The sequence below is a fragment of the Diabrotica undecimpunctata genome, chromosome 1 (assembly GCF_040954645.1).
Source record: "Diabrotica undecimpunctata isolate CICGRU chromosome 1, icDiaUnde3, whole genome shotgun sequence".
NCBI lineage: Eukaryota > Metazoa > Arthropoda > Insecta > Coleoptera > Chrysomelidae > Diabrotica > Diabrotica undecimpunctata.
The window spans coordinates 162,420,629-162,446,780 of NC_092803.1; the positions used below are offsets into that span (position 1 = coordinate 162,420,629).

The following is a 26,152-nucleotide window of genomic DNA, read 5'->3' on the forward strand; positions in this document are numbered from 1 at the left end:
GATATGTTGCAATTGTCTAGAAGATTGTGTACTAAAGGTAATGTTTCATCTCTTGGTACAGAAGTAAACAGATTGGAAACATCAAAAGAAACTAAATAAAAACCCTCTTCTATCCTAATGTTATTTAACCGTTCTATTAGATCTAAAGAATTTTTGATGGAGAACTTAGGTTTAAAATTAGTGATAGACTGAATTGTGTTGTAAATAAACTCTGATAAAATAGAAACTGGAGTATTACAAAAACTTACTACCGGCCTTATGGGACAATTGTGTTTATGGATTTTAGGAAGTCCATATAACCTAGGTGTTATAGGATTAGATACAATTAACTTTCTGTTGTTATATTTAGTAATAGTATCATTAAACAATTTGACCATTGCTTTTGTTTTATTAATAAAGGTGTTAAGTGGATTTTTTTCCAAAACTACAAAACTGTTATCTGAAAGAAAAGATTCTACTTTCTCTATGTATTGAGTTTGTTCTAAGATTACAACACAATTACCCTTATCAGCCTTGCTGAGTACAAGAGAATCTCTATCAATTTTTTGTTTAATTGATTTTAGCAAATCCTTTTGTTTTTTAAAATTATGGTGATTTCTATGAAAATTGCGTTTGTACTTACATTGTTGTTGTTGAAGTAAGCTAATGCAAGAGTTTCTCAAATATTGTTTAGTATCAGCATTGTTAGTCATACCTTCTATTAGAGTGTCCAGCTCTACCGCAAATCCTCCCAGCACTGAGTCACTTAACCTAAAATTCTGACAAGAAAACTTAAGGCCTAATCCTAAAAAATACAGTTCATCCTCTGAAAAGTTAGTGTTACTTAGATTTAAGACTCTAGGATGAAATTGATGATCTGAAAACTTATGCAAAAGTGTTGAGGTGCTTCTCTGTTGTTTTTGCAAAATCAAACGGTTTAATTTGTTGGTAAGATTTCTCTTCTTGGTGGATTGTAAGCGAGAGACCTCATCTTCTATGTTGTTAAAGGAGTCGTTGACTAGAAACCAAGGATGTTGTTGCAAAATTTGATCATAAGTAATTTTAAGATTGACGTTAATATGGTGAAGTTTGGTATAGTGCTTCTTAAGTTCTCTTTTCAGGATCTTTTTCTCCAAAATCTGTTTTTCTTTATCGGGTACATTTTTTGATGTTTTGACCTTAGCAAAAGTAGGAGTGACTTGATGTGAAATGCACTGTCTAACGAACCAAATGTTCAAGAATATGATCATTCTCTTGCAGGATAGTCTTCTATAAGTATCAACCAAGACTGCCATAGTCAATAAATAAATATAAGGTTGAATGCTCGAATAAATGAACTTTGATCAGATAAAAGGCATATATCGAGCACAGTTTAATTAAATCTTGCCCAAGTACTTTCGATCCCTAGATCATCTTCAGGGGCATCTGAAATAAGCCAAGAAACGTTTTTTTATAACCAAAGAAATTGAATAACTTCGATAAAAACTCGAAGTTTTATGGTTGAAAAAAGGTTTTTTATATGATTAACGTTTATAGACTTACTTCGTCAATTGTGGCCTATCCGGCAAGAACAAGATGTCATAAACATAAAATTGTACATTACACTACACTACAAATAGACAAACAAACACTTTAAAATAATTTAAGGAAGGCTACATTGCTTGAAGAAGTCGGAGACAGAATGGCTCCTGATCTAACGGAAATGTTGGGGTGACATGTGACAAATGACAACTTGGATGAGCAGTCACAATCATAGATATGTGATCTGCACCTTTTACAATTCTATGAAACTAAGTATTGACCAAAAGTCCAACTGACACTACTATAGGAGATCACTGATGAAATATAAAATTATATAGAATATTTTTTTAAGTAAATTGAATAATCCAGATCTCACACTCAAACATGTCTGTAATAATTAAGGTGTTAGTTTGAGAGCAACTGAAATAGACGAAAAGTAAGAATGCAAGAAGCGGACTAAACAATCTGTTAAACAGTGGGTGGTTGACTACAATAAAATGGTCTACCAAGCACTATCTGTAATATAGAAAGGAAGAGATCTGACTATGTAATTAAAATACTAATAATTGAAAATCAAAATGGAAAGCAAAATATATAAATGGGGTGTAATCCAAGTAGTTCAGTTGAACCCACAGTCAATGGTATAACTATAAAATTACTATGGATGTGCTCAGTGCAGGAAGTCTAAACAGTCGAGCTGGGTCCCCTACGAGGTGAAGCTGTAATAAAGTTTTTAAAAATAGGTTTAAATTTAGTACAATTTAAATTAATTTGAGTATTAAGACAGTGAGAGTTTTCATTCGTTTCCCTTGTAATTTCCAAATCTTCCAATAAATCCAACTCCATATAGTTTTTCTTTCTACTAATGTCATGTAAGATAGATGAACCAGTGTTGATGTTAAAATTGTGTTTACTGGATAATAAGTGTTGACCAAAACTTGAAGAGTTTGGTCTTTTCAAATGTTCTGAAACTCTAGTGGATAACTTTCTAATGGTTCTACCTACATAAGAGGCATCACAATCATCACATTTTAATTTGTAAATACCACTTTTGTCAAGTGTGTTCATCCTATCTTTGGTGTTGATTAAGAAGGAACCTAAGGTGTTGTGTGACTTGAAGGAAATTTTGATGTTATCGATTGTAGAAGTAAAAAGTTTAGATATTTTATTGGAAATGCTGCTAATGTAGGTGAAGGAGAAATATCTGGTGTTATTTGAAGCAGTAGGTTGAAGAAAACATTGTGATGAATATGCAAGCTTTTCTGCAATTTTTAGTTTAGCTCTATTTAGAAGCTTATAGATAATGTTAGGATCATAACCATTATTGAAAGCAATTTGTTTAAGAGTGTTAAGTTCTGAATTAAAATTATCATTAGAAAGTGGAAATTTGAGTAACCTATGAATGTAACTGTTGAAAGCAGCCATTTTATGTTGGGTTGGATGATTAGATGTATCATGTATAACATGATCTGTTTGGGTAGGTTTTCTGTAAATATTGTAGAATTTTTGATGGAGAACTTAGGTTTAAAATTAGTGATAGACTGAATTGTGTTGTAAATAAACTCTGATAAAATAGAAACTGGAGTATTACAAAAACTTACTACCGGCCTTATGGGACAATTGTGTTTATGGATTTTAGGAAGTCCATATAACCTAGGTGTTATAGGATTAGATACAATTAACTTTCTGTTGTTATATTTAGTAATAGTATCATTAAACAATTTGACCATTGCTTTTGTTTTATTAATAAAGGTGTTAAGTGGATTTTTTTCCAAAACTACAAAACTGTTATCTGAAAGAAAAGATTCTACTTTCTCTATGTATTGAGTTTGTTCTAAGATTACAACACAATTACCCTTATCAGCCTTGCTGAGTACAAGAGAATCTCTATCAATTTTTTGTTTAATTGATTTTAGCAAATCCTTTTGTTTTTTAAAATTATGGTGATTTCTATGAAAATTGCGTTTGTACTTACATTGTTGTTGTTGAAGTAAGCTAATGCAAGAGTTTCTCAAATATTGTTTAGTATCAGCATTGTTAGTCATACCTTCTATTAGAGTGTCCAGCTCTACCGCAAATCCTCCCAGCACTGAGTCACTTAACCTAAAATTCTGACAAGAAAACTTAAGGCCTAATCCTAAAAAATACAGTTCATCCTCTGAAAAGTTAGTGTTACTTAGATATATATTTTGCTTTCCATTTTGATTTTCAATTATTAGTATTTTAATTACATAGTCAGATCTCTTCCTTTCTATATTACAGATAGTGCTTGGTAGACCATTTTATTGTAGTTATCTATGATTGTAGTCAACCACCCACTGTTTAACAGATTGTTTAGTCCGCTTCTTGCATTCTTACTTTTCGTCTATTTCAGTTGCTCTCAAACTAACACCTTAATTATTACAGACATGTTTGAGTGTGAGATCTGGATTATTCAATTTACTTAAAAAAATATTCTATATAATTTTATATTTCATCAGTGATCTCCTATAGTAGTGTCAGTTGGACTTTTGGTCAATACTTAGTTTCATAGAATTGTAAAAGGTGCAGATCACATATCTATGATTGTGACTGCTCATCCAAGTTGTCATTTGTCACATGTCACCCCAACATTTCCGTTAGATCAGGAGCCATTCTGTCTCCGACTTCTTCAAGCAATGTAGCCTTCCTTAAATTATTTTAAAGTGTTTGTTTGTCTATTTGTAGTGTAGTGTAATGTACAATTTTATGTTTATGACATCTTGTTCTTGCCGGATAGGCCACAATTGACGAAGTAAGTCTATAAACGTTAATCATATAAAAAACCTTTTTTCAACCATAAAACTTCGAGTTTTTATCGAAGTTATTCAATTTCTTTGGTTATAAAAAAACGTTTCTTGGCTTATTTCAGATGCCCCTGAAGATGATCTAGGGATCGAAAGTACTTGGGCAAGATTTAATTAAACTGTGCTCGATATATGCCTTTTATCTGATCAAAGTTCATTTATTCGAGCATTCAACCTTATATTTATTTATTGACTATGGCAGTCTTGGTTGATACTTATAGAAGACTATCCTGCAAGAGAATGATCATATTCTTGAACATTTGGTTCGTTAGACAGTGCATTTCACATCAAGTCACTCCTACTTTTGCTAAGGTCAAAACATCAAAAAATGTACCCGATAAAGAAAAACAGATTTTGGAGAAAAAGATCCTGAAAAGAGAACTTAAGAAGCACTATACCAAACTTCACCATATTAACGTCAATCTTAAAATTACTTATGATCAAATTTTGCAACAACATCCTTGGTTTCTAGTCAACGACTCCTTTAACAACATAGAAGATGAGGTCTCTCGCTTACAATCCACCAAGAAGAGAAATCTTACCAACAAATTAAACCGTTTGATTTTGCAAAAACAACAGAGAAGCACCTCAACACTTTTGCATAAGTTTTCAGATCATCAATTTCATCCTAGAGTCTTAAATCTAAGTAACACTAACTTTTCAGAGGATGAACTGTATTTTTTAGGATTAGGCCTTAAGTTTTCTTGTCAGAATTTTAGGTTAAGTGACTCAGTGCTGGGAGGATTTGCGGTAGAGCTGGACACTCTAATAGAAGGTATGACTAACAATGCTGATACTAAACAATATTTGAGAAACTCTTGCATTAGCTTACTTCAACAACAACAATGTAAGTACAAACGCAATTTTCATAGAAATCACCATAATTTTAAAAAACAAAAGGATTTGCTAAAATCAATTAAACAAAAAATTGATAGAGATTCTCTTGTACTCAGCAAGGCTGATAAGGGTAATTGTGTTGTAATCTTAGAACAAACTCAATACATAGAGAAAGTAGAATCTTTTCTTTCAGATAACAGTTTTGTAGTTTTGGAAAAAAATCCACTTAACACCTTTATTAATAAAACAAAAGCAATGGTCAAATTGTTTAATGATACTATTACTAAATATAACAACAGAAAGTTAATTGTATCTAATCCTATAACACCTAGGTTATATGGACTTCCTAAAATCCATAAACACAATTGTCCCATAAGGCCGGTAGTAAGTTTTTGTAATACTCCAGTTTCTATTTTATCAGAGTTTATTTACAACACAATTCAGTCTATCACTAATTTTAAACCTAAGTTCTCCATCAAAAATTCTTTAGATCTAATAGAACGGTTAAATAACATTAGGATAGAAGAGGGTTTTTATTTAGTTTCTTTTGATGTTTCCAATCTGTTTACTTCTGTACCAAGAGATGAAACATTACCTTTAGTACACAATCTTCTAGACAATTGCAACATATCAGCAAAAGACAAAGATGCTATCTTAACTATACTTAAATTCTGTCTGGATCAGGACTTCTTTCAATTCAATCAAAAAATATACAAACAACCAACAGGTTTAGCAATGGGATCTCCACTATCACCTTTTCTGGCTGACATTTTCTTAGACAGCTTAGAACAGAAGTTTGTTAACAACAACAACAAAATAGTTTTTTGGTCAAGGTATGTTGATGATTGTATAGCTCTCATACAGGGAACCCAAGATGATGCTTTACAGATTCTGGATGATCTTAATAACCTCCATCCCAACATCTCTTTTACTCTGGAACCAGAATCTGATAAAAAGTTGAACTTCTTGGATATGACTATTTCCCGTAATAAAGATTCTTTAGAGTACAATATTTACAGAAAACCTACCCAAACAGATCATGTTATACATGATACATCTAATCATCCAACCCAACATAAAATGGCTGCTTTCAACAGTTACATTCATAGGTTACTCAAATTTCCACTTTCTAATGATAATTTTAATTCAGAACTTAACACTCTTAAACAAATTGCTTTCAATAATGGTTATGATCCTAACATTATCTATAAGCTTCTAAATAGAGCTAAACTAAAAATTGCAGAAAAGCTTGCATATTCATCACAATGTTTTCTTCAACCTACTGCTTCAAATAACACCAGATATTTCTCCTTCACCTACATTAGCAGCATTTCCAATAAAATATCTAAACTTTTTACTTCTACAATCGATAACATCAAAATTTCCTTCAAGTCACACAACACCTTAGGTTCCTTCTTAATCAACACCAAAGATAGGATGAACACACTTGACAAAAGTGGTATTTACAAATTAAAATGTGATGATTGTGATGCCTCTTATGTAGGTAGAACCATTAGAAAGTTATCCACTAGAGTTTCAGAACATTTGAAAAGACCAAACTCTTCAAGTTTTGGTCAACACTTATTATCCAGTAAACACAATTTTAACATCAACACTGGTTCATCTATCTTACATGACATTAGTAGAAAGAAAAACTATATGGAGTTGGATTTATTGGAAGATTTGGAAATTACAAGGGAAACGAATGAAAACTCTCACTGTCTTAATACTCAAATTAATTTAAATTGTACTAAATTTAAACCTATTTTTAAAAACTTTATTACAGCTTCACCTCGTAGGGGACCCAGCTCGACTGTTTAGACTTCCTGCACTGAGCACATCCATAGTAATTTTATAGTTATACCATTGACTGTGGGTTCAACTGAACTACTTGGATTACACCCCATTTATATATTTTGCTTTCCATTTTGATTTTCAATTATTAGTATTTTAATTACATAGTCAGATCTCTTCCTTTCTATATTACAGATAGTGCTTGGTAGACCATTTTATTGTAGTCAACCACCCACTGTTTAACAGATTGTTTAGTCCGCTTCTTGCATTCTTACTTTTCGTCTATTTCAGTTGCTCTCAAACTAACACCTTAATTATTACAGACATGTTTGAGTGTGAGATCTGGATTATTCAATTTACTTAAAAAAATATTCTATATAATTTTATATTTCATCAGTGATCTCCTATAGTAGTGTCAGTTGGACTTTTGGTCAATACTTAGTTTCATAGAATTGTAAAAGGTGCAGATCACATATCTATGATTGTGACTGCTCATCCAAGTTGTCATTTGTCACATGTCACCCCAACATTTCCGTTAGATCAGGAGCCATTCTGTCTCCGACTTCTTCAAGCAATGTAGCCTTCCTTAAATTATTTTAAAGTGTTTGTTTGTCTATTTGTAGTGTAGTGTAATGTACAATTTTATGTTTATGACATCTTGTTCTTGCCGGATAGGCCACAATTGACGAAGTAAGTCTATAAACGTTAATCATATAAAAAACCTTTTTTCAACCATAAAACTTCGAGTTTTTATCGAAGTTATTCAATTTCTTTGGTTATAAAAAAACGTTTCTTGGCTTATTTCAGATGCCCCTGAAGATGATCTAGGGATCGAAAGTACTTGGGCAAGATTTAATTAAACTGTGCTCGATATATGCCTTTTATCTGATCAAAGTTCATTTATTCGAGCATTCAACCTTATATTTATTTATTGACTATGGCAGTCTTGGTTGATACTTATAGAAGACTATCCTGCAAGAGAATGATCATATTCTTGAACATTTGGTTCGTTAGACAGTGCATTTCACATCAAGTCACTCCTACTTTTGCTAAGGTCAAAACATCAAAAAATGTACCCGATAAAGAAAAACAGATTTTGGAGAAAAAGATCCTGAAAAGAGAACTTAAGAAGCACTATACCAAACTTCACCATATTAACGTCAATCTTAAAATTACTTATGATCAAATTTTGCAACAACATCCTTGGTTTCTAGTCAACGACTCCTTTAACAACATAGAAGATGAGGTCTCTCGCTTACAATCCACCAAGAAGAGAAATCTTACCAACAAATTAAACCGTTTGATTTTGCAAAAACAACAGAGAAGCACCTCAACACTTTTGCATAAGTTTTCAGATCATCAATTTCATCCTAGAGTCTTAAATCTAAGTAACACTAACTTTTCAGAGGATGAACTGTATTTTTTAGGATTAGGCCTTAAGTTTTCTTGTCAGAATTTTAGGTTAAGTGACTCAGTGCTGGGAGGATTTGCGGTAGAGCTGGACACTCTAATAGAAGGTATGACTAACAATGCTGATACTAAACAATATTTGAGAAACTCTTGCATTAGCTTACTTCAACAACAACAATGTAAGTACAAACGCAATTTTCATAGAAATCACCATAATTTTAAAAAACAAAAGGATTTGCTAAAATCAATTAAACAAAAAATTGATAGAGATTCTCTTGTACTCAGCAAGGCTGATAAGGGTAATTGTGTTGTAATCTTAGAACAAACTCAATACATAGAGAAAGTAGAATCTTTTCTTTCAGATAACAGTTTTGTAGTTTTGGAAAAAAATCCACTTAACACCTTTATTAATAAAACAAAAGCAATGGTCAAATTGTTTAATGATACTATTACTAAATATAACAACAGAAAGTTAATTGTATCTAATCCTATAACACCTAGGTTATATGGACTTCCTAAAATCCATAAACACAATTGTCCCATAAGGCCGGTAGTAAGTTTTTGTAATACTCCAGTTTCTATTTTATCAGAGTTTATTTACAACACAATTCAGTCTATCACTAATTTTAAACCTAAGTTCTCCATCAAAAATTCTTTAGATCTAATAGAACGGTTAAATAACATTAGGATAGAAGAGGGTTTTTATTTAGTTTCTTTTGATGTTTCCAATCTGTTTACTTCTGTACCAAGAGATGAAACATTACCTTTAGTACACAATCTTCTAGACAATTGCAACATATCAGCAAAAGACAAAGATGCTATCTTAACTATACTTAAATTCTGTCTGGATCAGGACTTCTTTCAATTCAATCAAAAAATATACAAACAACCAACAGGTTTAGCAATGGGATCTCCACTATCACCTTTTCTGGCTGACATTTTCTTAGACAGCTTAGAACAGAAGTTTGTTAACAACAACAACAAAATAGTTTTTTGGTCAAGGTATGTTGATGATTGTATAGCTCTCATACAGGGAACCCAAGATGATGCTTTACAGATTCTGGATGATCTTAATAACCTCCATCCCAACATCTCTTTTACTCTGGAACCAGAATCTGATAAAAAGTTGAACTTCTTGGATATGACTATTTCCCGTAATAAAGATTCTTTAGAGTACAATATTTACAGAAAACCTACCCAAACAGATCATGTTATACATGATACATCTAATCATCCAACCCAACATAAAATGGCTGCTTTCAACAGTTACATTCATAGGTTACTCAAATTTCCACTTTCTAATGATAATTTTAATTCAGAACTTAACACTCTTAAACAAATTGCTTTCAATAATGGTTATGATCCTAACATTATCTATAAGCTTCTAAATAGAGCTAAACTAAAAATTGCAGAAAAGCTTGCATATTCATCACAATGTTTTCTTCAACCTACTGCTTCAAATAACACCAGATATTTCTCCTTCACCTACATTAGCAGCATTTCCAATAAAATATCTAAACTTTTTACTTCTACAATCGATAACATCAAAATTTCCTTCAAGTCACACAACACCTTAGGTTCCTTCTTAATCAACACCAAAGATAGGATGAACACACTTGACAAAAGTGGTATTTACAAATTAAAATGTGATGATTGTGATGCCTCTTATGTAGGTAGAACCATTAGAAAGTTATCCACTAGAGTTTCAGAACATTTGAAAAGACCAAACTCTTCAAGTTTTGGTCAACACTTATTATCCAGTAAACACAATTTTAACATCAACACTGGTTCATCTATCTTACATGACATTAGTAGAAAGAAAAACTATATGGAGTTGGATTTATTGGAAGATTTGGAAATTACAAGGGAAACGAATGAAAACTCTCACTGTCTTAATACTCAAATTAATTTAAATTGTACTAAATTTAAACCTATTTTTAAAAACTTTATTACAGCTTCACCTCGTAGGGGACCCAGCTCGACTGTTTAGACTTCCTGCACTGAGCACATCCATAGTAATTTTATAGTTATACCATTGACTGTGGGTTCAACTGAACTACTTGGATTACACCCCATTTATATATTTTGCTTTCCATTTTGATTTTCAATTATTAGTATTTTAATTACATAGTCAGATCTCTTCCTTTCTATATTACAGATAGTGCTTGGTAGACCATTTTATTGTAGTCAACCACCCACTGTTTAACAGATTGTTTAGTCCGCTTCTTGCATTCTTACTTTTCGTCTATTTCAGTTGCTCTCAAACTAACACCTTAATTATTACAGACATGTTTGAGTGTGAGATCTGGATTATTCAATTTACTTAAAAAAATATTCTATATAATTTTATATTTCATCAGTGATCTCCTATAGTAGTGTCAGTTGGACTTTTGGTCAATACTTAGTTTCATAGAATTGTAAAAGGTGCAGATCACATATCTATGATTGTGACTGCTCATCCAAGTTGTCATTTGTCACATGTCACCCCAACATTTCCGTTAGATCAGGAGCCATTCTGTCTCCGACTTCTTCAAGCAATGTAGCCTTCCTTAAATTATTTTAAAGTGTTTGTTTGTCTATTTGTAGTGTAGTGTAATGTACAATTTTATGTTTATGACATCTTGTTCTTGCCGGATAGGCCACAATTGACGAAGTAAGTCTATAAACGTTAATCATATAAAAAACCTTTTTTCAACCATAAAACTTCGAGTTTTTATCGAAGTTATTCAATTTCTTTGGTTATAAAAAAACGTTTCTTGGCTTATTTCAGATGCCCCTGAAGATGATCTAGGGATCGAAAGTACTTGGGCAAGATTTAATTAAACTGTGCTCGATATATGCCTTTTATCTGATCAAAGTTCATTTATTCGAGCATTCAACCTTATATTTATTTATTGACTATGGCAGTCTTGGTTGATACTTATAGAAGACTATCCTGCAAGAGAATGATCATATTCTTGAACATTTGGTTCGTTAGACAGTGCATTTCACATCAAGTCACTCCTACTTTTGCTAAGGTCAAAACATCAAAAAATGTACCCGATAAAGAAAAACAGATTTTGGAGAAAAAGATCCTGAAAAGAGAACTTAAGAAGCACTATACCAAACTTCACCATATTAACGTCAATCTTAAAATTACTTATGATCAAATTTTGCAACAACATCCTTGGTTTCTAGTCAACGACTCCTTTAACAACATAGAAGATGAGGTCTCTCGCTTACAATCCACCAAGAAGAGAAATCTTACCAACAAATTAAACCGTTTGATTTTGCAAAAACAACAGAGAAGCACCTCAACACTTTTGCATAAGTTTTCAGATCATCAATTTCATCCTAGAGTCTTAAATCTAAGTAACACTAACTTTTCAGAGGATGAACTGTATTTTTTAGGATTAGGCCTTAAGTTTTCTTGTCAGAATTTTAGGTTAAGTGACTCAGTGCTGGGAGGATTTGCGGTAGAGCTGGACACTCTAATAGAAGGTATGACTAACAATGCTGATACTAAACAATATTTGAGAAACTCTTGCATTAGCTTACTTCAACAACAACAATGTAAGTACAAACGCAATTTTCATAGAAATCACCATAATTTTAAAAAACAAAAGGATTTGCTAAAATCAATTAAACAAAAAATTGATAGAGATTCTCTTGTACTCAGCAAGGCTGATAAGGGTAATTGTGTTGTAATCTTAGAACAAACTCAATACATAGAGAAAGTAGAATCTTTTCTTTCAGATAACAGTTTTGTAGTTTTGGAAAAAAATCCACTTAACACCTTTATTAATAAAACAAAAGCAATGGTCAAATTGTTTAATGATACTATTACTAAATATAACAACAGAAAGTTAATTGTATCTAATCCTATAACACCTAGGTTATATGGACTTCCTAAAATCCATAAACACAATTGTCCCATAAGGCCGGTAGTAAGTTTTTGTAATACTCCAGTTTCTATTTTATCAGAGTTTATTTACAACACAATTCAGTCTATCACTAATTTTAAACCTAAGTTCTCCATCAAAAATTCTTTAGATCTAATAGAACGGTTAAATAACATTAGGATAGAAGAGGGTTTTTATTTAGTTTCTTTTGATGTTTCCAATCTGTTTACTTCTGTACCAAGAGATGAAACATTACCTTTAGTACACAATCTTCTAGACAATTGCAACATATCAGCAAAAGACAAAGATGCTATCTTAACTATACTTAAATTCTGTCTGGATCAGGACTTCTTTCAATTCAATCAAAAAATATACAAACAACCAACAGGTTTAGCAATGGGATCTCCACTATCACCTTTTCTGGCTGACATTTTCTTAGACAGCTTAGAACAGAAGTTTGTTAACAACAACAACAAAATAGTTTTTTGGTCAAGGTATGTTGATGATTGTATAGCTCTCATACAGGGAACCCAAGATGATGCTTTACAGATTCTGGATGATCTTAATAACCTCCATCCCAACATCTCTTTTACTCTGGAACCAGAATCTGATAAAAAGTTGAACTTCTTGGATATGACTATTTCCCGTAATAAAGATTCTTTAGAGTACAATATTTACAGAAAACCTACCCAAACAGATCATGTTATACATGATACATCTAATCATCCAACCCAACATAAAATGGCTGCTTTCAACAGTTACATTCATAGGTTACTCAAATTTCCACTTTCTAATGATAATTTTAATTCAGAACTTAACACTCTTAAACAAATTGCTTTCAATAATGGTTATGATCCTAACATTATCTATAAGCTTCTAAATAGAGCTAAACTAAAAATTGCAGAAAAGCTTGCATATTCATCACAATGTTTTCTTCAACCTACTGCTTCAAATAACACCAGATATTTCTCCTTCACCTACATTAGCAGCATTTCCAATAAAATATCTAAACTTTTTACTTCTACAATCGATAACATCAAAATTTCCTTCAAGTCACACAACACCTTAGGTTCCTTCTTAATCAACACCAAAGATAGGATGAACACACTTGACAAAAGTGGTATTTACAAATTAAAATGTGATGATTGTGATGCCTCTTATGTAGGTAGAACCATTAGAAAGTTATCCACTAGAGTTTCAGAACATTTGAAAAGACCAAACTCTTCAAGTTTTGGTCAACACTTATTATCCAGTAAACACAATTTTAACATCAACACTGGTTCATCTATCTTACATGACATTAGTAGAAAGAAAAACTATATGGAGTTGGATTTATTGGAAGATTTGGAAATTACAAGGGAAACGAATGAAAACTCTCACTGTCTTAATACTCAAATTAATTTAAATTGTACTAAATTTAAACCTATTTTTAAAAACTTTATTACAGCTTCACCTCGTAGGGGACCCAGCTCGACTGTTTAGACTTCCTGCACTGAGCACATCCATAGTAATTTTATAGTTATACCATTGACTGTGGGTTCAACTGAACTACTTGGATTACACCCCATTTATATATTTTGCTTTCCATTTTGATTTTCAATTATTAGTATTTTAATTACATAGTCAGATCTCTTCCTTTCTATATTACAGATAGTGCTTGGTAGACCATTTTATTGTAGTCAACCACCCACTGTTTAACAGATTGTTTAGTCCGCTTCTTGCATTCTTACTTTTCGTCTATTTCAGTTGCTCTCAAACTAACACCTTAATTATTACAGACATGTTTGAGTGTGAGATCTGGATTATTCAATTTACTTAAAAAAATATTCTATATAATTTTATATTTCATCAGTGATCTCCTATAGTAGTGTCAGTTGGACTTTTGGTCAATACTTAGTTTCATAGAATTGTAAAAGGTGCAGATCACATATCTATGATTGTGACTGCTCATCCAAGTTGTCATTTGTCACATGTCACCCCAACATTTCCGTTAGATCAGGAGCCATTCTGTCTCCGACTTCTTCAAGCAATGTAGCCTTCCTTAAATTATTTTAAAGTGTTTGTTTGTCTATTTGTAGTGTAGTGTAATGTACAATTTTATGTTTATGACATCTTGTTCTTGCCGGATAGGCCACAATTGACGAAGTAAGTCTATAAACGTTAATCATATAAAAAACCTTTTTTCAACCATAAAACTTCGAGTTTTTATCGAAGTTATTCAATTTCTTTGGTTATAAAAAAACGTTTCTTGGCTTATTTCAGATGCCCCTGAAGATGATCTAGGGATCGAAAGTACTTGGGCAAGATTTAATTAAACTGTGCTCGATATATGCCTTTTATCTGATCAAAGTTCATTTATTCGAGCATTCAACCTTATATTTATTTATTGACTATGGCAGTCTTGGTTGATACTTATAGAAGACTATCCTGCAAGAGAATGATCATATTCTTGAACATTTGGTTCGTTAGACAGTGCATTTCACATCAAGTCACTCCTACTTTTGCTAAGGTCAAAACATCAAAAAATGTACCCGATAAAGAAAAACAGATTTTGGAGAAAAAGATCCTGAAAAGAGAACTTAAGAAGCACTATACCAAACTTCACCATATTAACGTCAATCTTAAAATTACTTATGATCAAATTTTGCAACAACATCCTTGGTTTCTAGTCAACGACTCCTTTAACAACATAGAAGATGAGGTCTCTCGCTTACAATCCACCAAGAAGAGAAATCTTACCAACAAATTAAACCGTTTGATTTTGCAAAAACAACAGAGAAGCACCTCAACACTTTTGCATAAGTTTTCAGATCATCAATTTCATCCTAGAGTCTTAAATCTAAGTAACACTAACTTTTCAGAGGATGAACTGTATTTTTTAGGATTAGGCCTTAAGTTTTCTTGTCAGAATTTTAGGTTAAGTGACTCAGTGCTGGGAGGATTTGCGGTAGAGCTGGACACTCTAATAGAAGGTATGACTAACAATGCTGATACTAAACAATATTTGAGAAACTCTTGCATTAGCTTACTTCAACAACAACAATGTAAGTACAAACGCAATTTTCATAGAAATCACCATAATTTTAAAAAACAAAAGGATTTGCTAAAATCAATTAAACAAAAAATTGATAGAGATTCTCTTGTACTCAGCAAGGCTGATAAGGGTAATTGTGTTGTAATCTTAGAACAAACTCAATACATAGAGAAAGTAGAATCTTTTCTTTCAGATAACAGTTTTGTAGTTTTGGAAAAAAATCCACTTAACACCTTTATTAATAAAACAAAAGCAATGGTCAAATTGTTTAATGATACTATTACTAAATATAACAACAGAAAGTTAATTGTATCTAATCCTATAACACCTAGGTTATATGGACTTCCTAAAATCCATAAACACAATTGTCCCATAAGGCCGGTAGTAAGTTTTTGTAATACTCCAGTTTCTATTTTATCAGAGTTTATTTACAACACAATTCAGTCTATCACTAATTTTAAACCTAAGTTCTCCATCAAAAATTCTTTAGATCTAATAGAACGGTTAAATAACATTAGGATAGAAGAGGGTTTTTATTTAGTTTCTTTTGATGTTTCCAATCTGTTTACTTCTGTACCAAGAGATGAAACATTACCTTTAGTACACAATCTTCTAGACAATTGCAACATATCAGCAAAAGACAAAGATGCTATCTTAACTATACTTAAATTCTGTCTGGATCAGGACTTCTTTCAATTCAATCAAAAAATATACAAACAACCAACAGGTTTAGCAATGGGATCTCCACTATCACCTTTTCTGGCTGACATTTTCTTAGACAGCTTAGAACAGAAGTTTGTTAACAACAACAACAAAATAGTTTTTTGGTCAAGGTATGTTGATGATTGTATAGCTCTCATACAGGGAACCCAAGATGATGCTTTACAGATTCTGGATGATCTTAATAACCTCCATCCCAACATCTCTTTTACTCTGGAACCAGAATCTGATAAAAAGTTGAACTTCTTGGATATGACTATTTCCCGTAATAAAGATTCTTTAGAGTACAATATTTACAGAAAACCTACCCAAACAGATCATGTTATACATGATACATCTAATCATCCAACCCAACATAAAATGGCTGCTTTCAACAGTTACATTCATAGGTTACTCAAATTTCCACTTTCTAATGATAATTTTAATTCAGAACTTAACACTCTTAAACAAATTGCTTTCAATAATGGTTATGATCCTAACATTATCTATAAGCTTCTAAATAGAGCTAAACTAAAAATTGCAGAAAAGCTTGCATATTCATCACAATGTTTTCTTCAACCTACTGCTTCAAATAACACCAGATATTTCTCCTTCACCTACATTAGCAGCATTTCCAATAAAATATCTAAACTTTTTACTTCTACAATCGATAACATCAAAATTTCCTTCAAGTCACACAACACCTTAGGTTCCTTCTTAATCAACACCAAAGATAGGATGAACACACTTGACAAAAGTGGTATTTACAAATTAAAATGTGATGATTGTGATGCCTCTTATGTAGGTAGAACCATTAGAAAGTTATCCACTAGAGTTTCAGAACATTTGAAAAGACCAAACTCTTCAAGTTTTGGTCAACACTTATTATCCAGTAAACACAATTTTAACATCAACACTGGTTCATCTATCTTACATGACATTAGTAGAAAGAAAAACTATATGGAGTTGGATTTATTGGAAGATTTGGAAATTACAAGGGAAACGAATGAAAACTCTCACTGTCTTAATACTCAAATTAATTTAAATTGTACTAAATTTAAACCTATTTTTAAAAACTTTATTACAGCTTCACCTCGTAGGGGACCCAGCTCGACTGTTTAGACTTCCTGCACTGAGCACATCCATAGTAATTTTATAGTTATACCATTGACTGTGGGTTCAACTGAACTACTTGGATTACACCCCATTTATATATTTTGCTTTCCATTTTGATTTTCAATTATTAGTATTTTAATTACATAGTCAGATCTCTTCCTTTCTATATTACAGATAGTGCTTGGTAGACCATTTTATTGTAGTCAACCACCCACTGTTTAACAGATTGTTTAGTCCGCTTCTTGCATTCTTACTTTTCGTCTATTTCAGTTGCTCTCAAACTAACACCTTAATTATTACAGACATGTTTGAGTGTGAGATCTGGATTATTCAATTTACTTAAAAAAATATTCTATATAATTTTATATTTCATCAGTGATCTCCTATAGTAGTGTCAGTTGGACTTTTGGTCAATACTTAGTTTCATAGAATTGTAAAAGGTGCAGATCACATATCTATGATTGTGACTGCTCATCCAAGTTGTCATTTGTCACATGTCACCCCAACATTTCCGTTAGATCAGGAGCCATTCTGTCTCCGACTTCTTCAAGCAATGTAGCCTTCCTTAAATTATTTTAAAGTGTTTGTTTGTCTATTTGTAGTGTAGTGTAATGTACAATTTTATGTTTATGACATCTTGTTCTTGCCGGATAGGCCACAATTGACGAAGTAAGTCTATAAACGTTAATCATATAAAAAACCTTTTTTCAACCATAAAACTTCGAGTTTTTATCGAAGTTATTCAATTTCTTTGGTTATAAAAAAACGTTTCTTGGCTTATTTCAGATGCCCCTGAAGATGATCTAGGGATCGAAAGTACTTGGGCAAGATTTAATTAAACTGTGCTCGATATATGCCTTTTATCTGATCAAAGTTCATTTAAAGTTATGTCTAAAAATCATAGATCAAAGGATATATAGACTATGCGAAAAAAAATCAGCTGTACACAGTTTGGTTTTCGGAACGCAGTGGGTACGAGAGAGGCTCTCTTTAGCATACAATATTTATTTGCGATATTTATGTATGCTCCATTGATTACCATAAAGCATTTGATACAGTAAAACATGACAAGCTGATGGAGATATTAACAAATATTGGAATAAACACCTGTGATCTTAGAATTATTAGCAATCTTTACTGGAATCAAACAGCGTCTATCCGTAAAGAGGCAGGAGAATCCGATGATATCACCCTTGCTGTTTAACAGATACTCTGAGGAAATCTTTCAAGAAGCACTAGAAGATGTTGAAGCTGGAATTAGAATTGACGAAGAATGTATCAATAACATCAGATACGCGGATGGCACGGTGGTATTCGCTGAGAGTAATGAAGCCCTCCAGGATTTGATGAATAGAATCACAGAAGTGAGTACATATGGACTTTTACTGAACATTACGAAAACAAAATGTATGATGATCTCTAAGAAGGAACAGCAAACTGAAAGAATCAGTGTGAATGGTCAACCAATAAAAAGAGTAAAAACATACACCTACCTTAGTACGAACGTCAATGAAAGTTGGGACCAAGATCTGCATTTTAAAAAATGGCCAAGCTATTCAAATGCCACGATTTATTATTACCCATAAAAATCAGGTTACTACGATGTTATATCTTTCCTATACTTTTGTACGGAGTTAAGTCGTGGACTCTCACAGACGCTACCTGCAAGAAAATTGATGCTTTCTAAATGTGACTTTATCGTCAAATACCGACCACGTTACTAACCAGGACGTTTTATTAAGAATGCGAAAAGGAAAACAGTTGTTAACCACAATAAAAACAGCCAAAATTGAGTCATCATCACGAGGAACAGCGAAAGATATGGGTTGCTGCAATTAATTCTTTAGGCGAAGAATTTCCAACATCCGAAACGGATAGGCACTACAAGAAGAAGAAGACTTGTCCTACCATTTTGTTTCAATCTCTAGTTTACACCTTATTGATTCTTTGACTCTTAGTAGCCAACTCCTTAGCCTTCAATGTTAAAGTGGTGTAGCATTATCTTGTGTTCACTCTTTCGCTATCAATACTGCGTAATGTACATAAAATATTTCTATTTCCTTATTTCCCATTTGATATTCTTTTTTCATTTTTGGTTGTATGTTTTTTGACTAAATAGGTATCTCTGTTTGATTCTAATTACTATTTCGATAGTTTCTGTTGTTTCTGCCAGAATTTTACCGCAGTTTTGTTCTTAGATATATATTTTCTATCAATGTTATGATATCCAATGTTACTTGTCTATCATATAATATATATCTAGCCTCTGATAGTCGCACTTTGTCGAATGCCTTTTCTAAATCGACGCATCACGTATAGGACGGTCTGTTATGTTCTATATATGTCTTAACTATTTGCCTGATTAAAAAGACCTTCCGTTTCTGAATCCTTTTTGTTAATCTTGTATACAATGTTTCCAATTCGGCAAAGTCGGCACCATATGAAAAACATGTTTAGTTTTATGAAGTTATCTTTATATTATAAGTTATACTTAATTGTCTCTCCAATGGCGCTATAGCCCAAATCGAGCCATGGTCTCCTTCAAACCCAACCTTAATGGTCCCGTGTCGATCTTCTCCAGGTTCTCACTTCTAGCAAATTTTGCGCGTCCGCTGCCATTGTATCCTCCCGCCTTTTCCGTGGCCTTCCTTTTGGTATTCCGCTCTGCATGCGTTTGTTTCCCCTAGCTCTTGTCTGTTTCAGTTTTTTTGTCTTTTGAATATTTATTTCTAGTATGGTCTCTTCTGTCCCTGTTTTTAATTGTGAATATATTTCTGCCTCCTCTGCTGTTCTGCGAGACGTAATGCTATTGGCATAGGCGGCAATCTGTATCTCTTTCTATGTTCAGCTATCTTATCACATATTCGATAGTCAGGAAAAAGTTATAATTTATTATAAAAAATCTGAATGTTCTAAAACCTAAAATACAATTTAAATACAATTATCAGATATTAAATTTTTTGTCATATACGCGGTTTGTCAAAAAATATGACTTTTGCTTAAGAATAAAGTAAGTACCTATTTTTAAAAATATCGACAATCGTAATTAAGAAAAAGTGATTCTAATTAAAGACTGAGGTTAGATATCCAATATTATCTATCTGCTACGAAAAAACAAATATTTTATCCAAAACAACCTAAGTAGAGGTAAAATGGCAAATATTCTTTATAAAAATGAATATTACCCGTACAACAAAATGCAATTGTACGATAGCCTTGCTACGTTATACTCGATCGACGATCGAGTTGCTATTGTGGCTCTCTGGCGGGCGCTCAAGAAATTTCTATTGAAATCCAGAACATTGAAGCGGATAATATACATAGATAAGAACGATTACAATTTAAGAGACAGCCGATAGAATAAATGAGTACGGTTTGACGAATATTGCCGATCATCATGGCAATCTTTATCTTATCTGCAGCAGCGCGGAAAAGCTGTACAGATGTTGTGTTGTACCAGGTTATGAGGTTCTTTAACCAGGAAGCTTTTTCTTCTTCTTGGATATCACTTTCCAAATATTTTTCCTTTTAGGATGGCTTGTACCTCGCTTATTTGTAATTCGGTCAGTCCACGGTATCTTAAGTATTCTCCGATATAGCCAGATCTCAAATGCTTCCAATCTTCTGCACATATCTTCGTTCAAGGTCCAAGCTTCAACACTATAAAAAAGGACAGAGAAGACATAGCATGGCAGCGTTGTGGCTCTTGAAGAAGGCCTCCATCTGGTTGTATTAGTACTCGTATTAGTATTAGACGACTGTAAATAAATTAAAATAAGTGTTAGAAAACTGTAAGTAAATTAAAATAAACATTAAATTGGCGTCAGGTGAGGGGTATTTAAAGATTATTTTTTTTGAAAAATGGCTGTGAACGGATTTTCGACGTGAATTGAAAAATAGATAATTAAACCCTGTTGGGAAAAAGGCCGAATTAGCCCAACGTCTGAAGAGCGCTCTAGAAGAAGCGGGCCTTAGTCCAGAAACGTTAGTGCTGAGGACAAGCATGCTGCTGTGATTTCGTCGATTGCGAAAGTTTCTGATGCACGTTTGCACGTTGTCCGAAAGCAAAGTTTCTTGTGATATTTTAAAAATTTTATCTGGTATTTCTAAGTTTCTAAAAATATTGTTTCTTTAGAAAATAAAGTTTCTAACGATATTGTTTCTCTGGAAAGCAAATCTTCTTGTGATATTTCCAAATCTTCTACGGATATTGGTTCTTTAGAAAATAAAGTTACTTCTGAAATTTCTTCTCTCCATCTTCGTTGGAAAACAAGTTGTTGCCGATACTTCGTCTTTTGAAGAAAAGATAAAAGATATTCAAAAGAAGGTGAAGAAAATAGGGATGGCAGACAGAATATTTCGATAAATTAAGCTAGAGACAAACCACGAAGAGACAAAATGTAGGTTGGAGTCATAGGCCAACTTTTGATGGGAGTGAAGGTTCTGTTCGTGCGAAGTCCCAACTTTCGACGGAAAATCGTCAAGGAATAACTACATGAAACAGTTCGAATCAGCTGCAAAACTTTTAATTCCACTCCTATTTCTTTTGAGCGAACGAACGTTCGGCTGCTGCAACGGCCAAATTTTTACTTTACTTCCAGACGGGCTAAGCGGGAATTTTTTAGTACCGAGATAATATCCCAGCACTGTTTGACAGGCGAACTGACAGGCCAAGATTGATCTCAACGGGAATGCTTATTATCGCGCATCGATAATATTTTCTCGGTAAAATTTTTTCAAGCCGGATTTCATAATTTCCACTTAGCTGGCGATTCGATTTCGCTTCTCGGCATTTTTCAATGTAAAATAAATAATGGGATTATGTTTATTCTACTTGAAGTTTTGAGATGCAGATTAAATGTGTAATAGAATCACAGAGAAATACGAATTAAAAAGAAAGACAACGATTGCTGTGTAAATAAACATTTAGAGTATTCCTTCTCGTTCGAAATTCTAAGCGTTTTCTTTTGACGCGTTTCTCAATATTTTTGGTGAATAAAAATATTAGTAGAGTCTACGCTCCTCTTAAGTTGTATTACTCCACTCTCCAAAATATGTTTCGGATATGGTAATCGACGCCTTCTTAAGAAATTGAGTTCTAAGTAACTTAAGTTCATGTTTGAGTCGATGCAAATCTATTATTAATTAATCTAGGAAGTTAACCTAATCCTCTATCTATCGGACAACCAGCTAACCAGACAACAACGGTAACTTGAGAGTCATGAGAAGACGTGGTAGTATTTGCTGCTGTATTAAGGTTGGAATTATCCTGTTGCCAAATTGAGTTTTTTAGTTATTTAGGATATGGTACAACTTGTCCTAGAACACTGTGGATGTAGTTTTGAACAATTTTATTTATTTCAAAGAACGCTTTACTTGATTCCGTTAGAAATAGGAAATTGGTCTATAAGGGCGTTTACTCTTAACAGGCGTTAAATTCACGTACCTATTTGAAAAAATATTGGATATTGTGAAATCTTTTTTTAATTTCTATATAAAAAACAGACGTTAAAAGATAAAAAGTGATAATGATTTGTATATGATGTTGTTTTTAGGATGTTCTTAGTTATATATTTGACAACAAAAAAGAAGTTGACAGTAAGCAAATATGTAGCCTCATAATGAAATGCGACCAGGGCAACGACACGTTTAATTGGACCATAGATATTCCCGATGGTACTCCGGCCGAAAAAGTTGTAAGTATTTGATAGGTTTATAAGGGAAGGTGGGGAATTCTACGCACTTAAGCAAAACAGTCTTTATTGTCGTTTATTAATTTATTAAAACTATTCAAATTAATATAGTTACTAGACGTATATAAGACACATAGAGTCGAACGGTAAATACACATTCTTCTTCTTCCTTCTTGTATGTAGGCTTTAAAGCCTGTTGCTTCTTCAATAGTAGCCTACTAAATTGTTTAAATTATCGCACGATCTGTTTCTTGGTCTGCTAATACTTTTTCGTCCATTTGGTGACTTATCTCGTGCTATTTGTACTATCATATCCTCTGTCATTCCACTAATGTGTTCGTTCCACTCCTGTTTCCGTTTTGTCACCCATCCATTTATGTCTTCTATATTGCATGCTCTTCTTACGTTTTCGCTTCTCTCCCTATCCAACAGACTTTTCCCTGATATTCGTCGAAGTATTTTCATCTCTGTTATCTCTGAAATACACATTCTAAAATTATCATTTTAATTTTTTTGGTTGGTGCACACAATTACAAATCTATGTTTGTTACATTTTATAAATTAAACTAGTATTTATTCAACACATATGTTATATATAGCCCTTCGAACTTTCTCTCACACTGTAAGGGGCATGAGTCCAACCCAAACGAGATGAACATTGATACTACAATTTTCTGTCATTCTCGAATACTACACAAATCAGGCAGATGATCTCTGGGCTAGTAGGATTCACATCGTCTAGCTCATCAAAATCACAGCTGCGTTTCTCGTCATATTTCGATTCCTCCGTTTCACTTTCTTGAAATTTAATCTTCATGGGTATATTTTTGATCTCTTTGCCGAACACTTTTTCTTTTTGTAGTAGCTACCTTCATCTCGTTTCTCTCTTTCCTCTTCGAAGTCGATGTGGATGTCAGGATTTCAGATCGTTTCTTTGTACACGTCCTAGTTTTTTTCGAGATTGTGTGGATTTTGGTAGTGGTAATAAATCCGAAAAAGAAACATTACTGGTGCTCCAGGAATTGGATCTATTTCAGAATTTACTTGTGAGACTGCCTCTGGAGTATTGCTGCCATTTTCATTAATAACCTGATCTTCCAGTTTCTCGGTATTAGATGCTCTATGTTCTTATAAAAGTAAGAACTAGTATGAACTAAAAAAGGATACTTAAAATAATCTGCTATGCAGACGACGCAATACTACTCTATCAAAGTGAAGACGATTTACAACATATGCTGCACCAATTTAATATAACCACTAGAAAATTTAACATGTTAATTTCCCAAAAAAAAAACAAAATGCATGGTTACAACAGCAAATTTACTAGGATGTAAATTGGAGCTGGAAGGTCAGATAATAGAACAAGTGATGGAGTTTAAATATCTAGGCATCACATTATCTAGCTACGGAAAGCTCGAAACTGAAGTGGAAGATCAAGTTAAGAGAGCAAACAGAGGCGTAGGCTACCTGAATTAAACAATATGGAGAAATAAAAATATCGGGAAAGAAATGAAAGGCAGAATTTACAAAACAGTCATCAGACCAATAATGACATACGCGGCAAAAACAAGACCTGATACAGAGAGGACAAAAAGGATGTTAGACACAGAAGAGATGAAAATAGAAAAATTGACGGTAAGACACTATGGAACAGAGCTAGAAGTACTAGAAGATATACGACGTAGATGCAAGGTGGAGAACACCAAGAACTGGGTAAAAAATAGAAGAGTAGAATGTAACGATCATATAAGCCGAATGACAACAAATAGAGTAGTAAAGACGGCAAGAGACGGTTCCCCAATAGGAAGACGATCAGTAGAAAGACCACGAAAACAATGGAACGACAACTTACTGGAGGCACATTGAAAACAGACAGAGTCATGTCTACATAAAAAGAAGAAGAGGAAGAAGATGTTATTCAACTTCATTTTCTACCACTGATAGAAACTGTTGAGCAGGCAAAAAATCTTCATCTTTCAATTTATCTGGGTCGAAAGGGTAAATACGTGTAGATATAAAAGCCAGCAATCCCTTTCTTCATTGCAGCAACTTGCTATTCTATTCTTAGTCTTGCTAACTAAGAAGTCTCCATAACAACTGAAATTCGTAAGCACATACAGCAATATCTCTGTCCGCCAACTGATATGCTTTGTTAGACGTTTGGACGTGCGCACATGACACCATCTAAGACCGGTATATTTGAACCAACTCTGCGTATAATTACCCGTTGCGTAGAATTCCTTCACTTACCCTTATTTTTATAAAGTTCCGAAACTTTTTTCTTGAGGCATTTCTATCTGTGTCATCTACTAATTTTAATCTGTATCAACCATAATTTTAAATAAAAATATGGTTATTTTGTTGTAAATAAATGTATGTAATTTTAGCCAGACGGTGACACTTCCTTTAACGTCGGTCATATAACGGATATACATTTTGATCCTTTATATACAGAGGGTAAAGCGGTACACTGCGGTGAACCCTTATGTTGTCAAAGTGACCAGGCCGATGCTAAAAAAGGAGAGGAATCCTGCGGACATTTTGGTACATATCAACATGCTGATTCGCCACAATCATTGCTTGAGGATGCTTTAGACCAACTTGCACAAAAGGTAAGATATAGCATATATATATATATATATATATATATATATATATATATATATATATATATATATATATATATATACATCCTACTATCATTTTCGCATCGATACATTATGCTTTTCCCATCAATTTAGCATCGTCTTGCAAAGTAGCATCTGTATATCGATGCTACTTTACAAGACCTCAATAACTGTTTTCCTGTACTTGTTACAAGAATTTTAACCATCTCATTGATTAGAGTTTTGATACCGTGTTGGTATTTTAAAATATCCGCTTTCTCTTTTTATCCCTTACTGAGTTATATAAGTTTATTCCAGAAAATGTTTGAGTCTAAAATGATGGTGCAGTGAAAATATTATATATATTTAGTTCAGGGTTTTACCGTTTACTCGCTGCCATTATATACATGAAAATGTATATCCCACTTTCATTATCAATCATTTTAGCATCAGAAATTTGGCATCGCTGTTGAATATAATATTGCCCACAACGAAATAGTAAATTTAAGAATATATATATATATATATATTTTTTTTTCATCCACAAATCATTTTGGAATCATGTTTGGTTAAAAGGAACGGGTTATGATATATTGCAACTACCTATTGTATCTTCACTCCAATTCGTCCAGTCGCGACGTACAGCCCCTCAAATGATAGGATTTAACCAATAAAATACAATAAGACAGAAAAATCAAATAAAGCAGCATGTCAAAAAGGCCTTAATTATATATCTTCGTTTCTATAAGTCCAATCG

At 32.9% G+C, this 26,152-nt stretch overlaps 2 protein-coding genes across 3 annotated transcripts in view; both read left to right on the forward strand.

Annotated features, from left to right (window-relative positions):
* Positions 1–26,152, forward strand: part of LOC140432457 (sphingomyelin phosphodiesterase-like) — a 94,892-nt gene that overhangs the window by 34,084 nt on the left and 34,656 nt on the right. Inside the window, exons 1-3 of one of the 2 annotated variants that reach the window (XM_072520368.1) lie at positions 17,747–17,765; positions 22,652–22,792; positions 25,177–25,401. In XM_072520368.1, coding sequence (XP_072376469.1) covers positions 22,718–22,792; positions 25,177–25,401 — 300 coding nt within the window. In that variant the 5' untranslated portion in view covers positions 17,747–17,765; positions 22,652–22,717. Of the gene's footprint in view, positions 1–17,746; positions 17,766–22,651; positions 22,793–25,176; positions 25,402–26,152 lie in introns of those variants that run through there. The other variant, XM_072520367.1, reaches the window with a different exon arrangement.
* On the forward strand, positions 13,543–21,111 carry LOC140442480 (uncharacterized). The gene is made up of 3 exons (XM_072533550.1): positions 13,543–14,392; positions 14,510–16,160; positions 21,022–21,111. Exons 2-3 carry the CDS (start codon positions 14,640–14,642, stop codon positions 21,109–21,111), a joined length of 1,611 nt encoding a protein of 536 aa, XP_072389651.1. The 5' UTR covers positions 13,543–14,392; positions 14,510–14,639.

Excerpts from the sequence above, each read along its gene's own strand:
- LOC140442480 (XM_072533550.1), top strand. The coding sequence starts at position 14,640 with ATGGCAGTCTTGGTTGATACTTATAGAAGACTATCCTGCAAGAGAATG. Across the intron at positions 16,161-21,021 it reads TACAGGGAACCCAAGATGAT|GCCGAATTAGCCCAACGTCT; the intron begins GCTTTACAGATT and ends GTTGGGAAAAAG.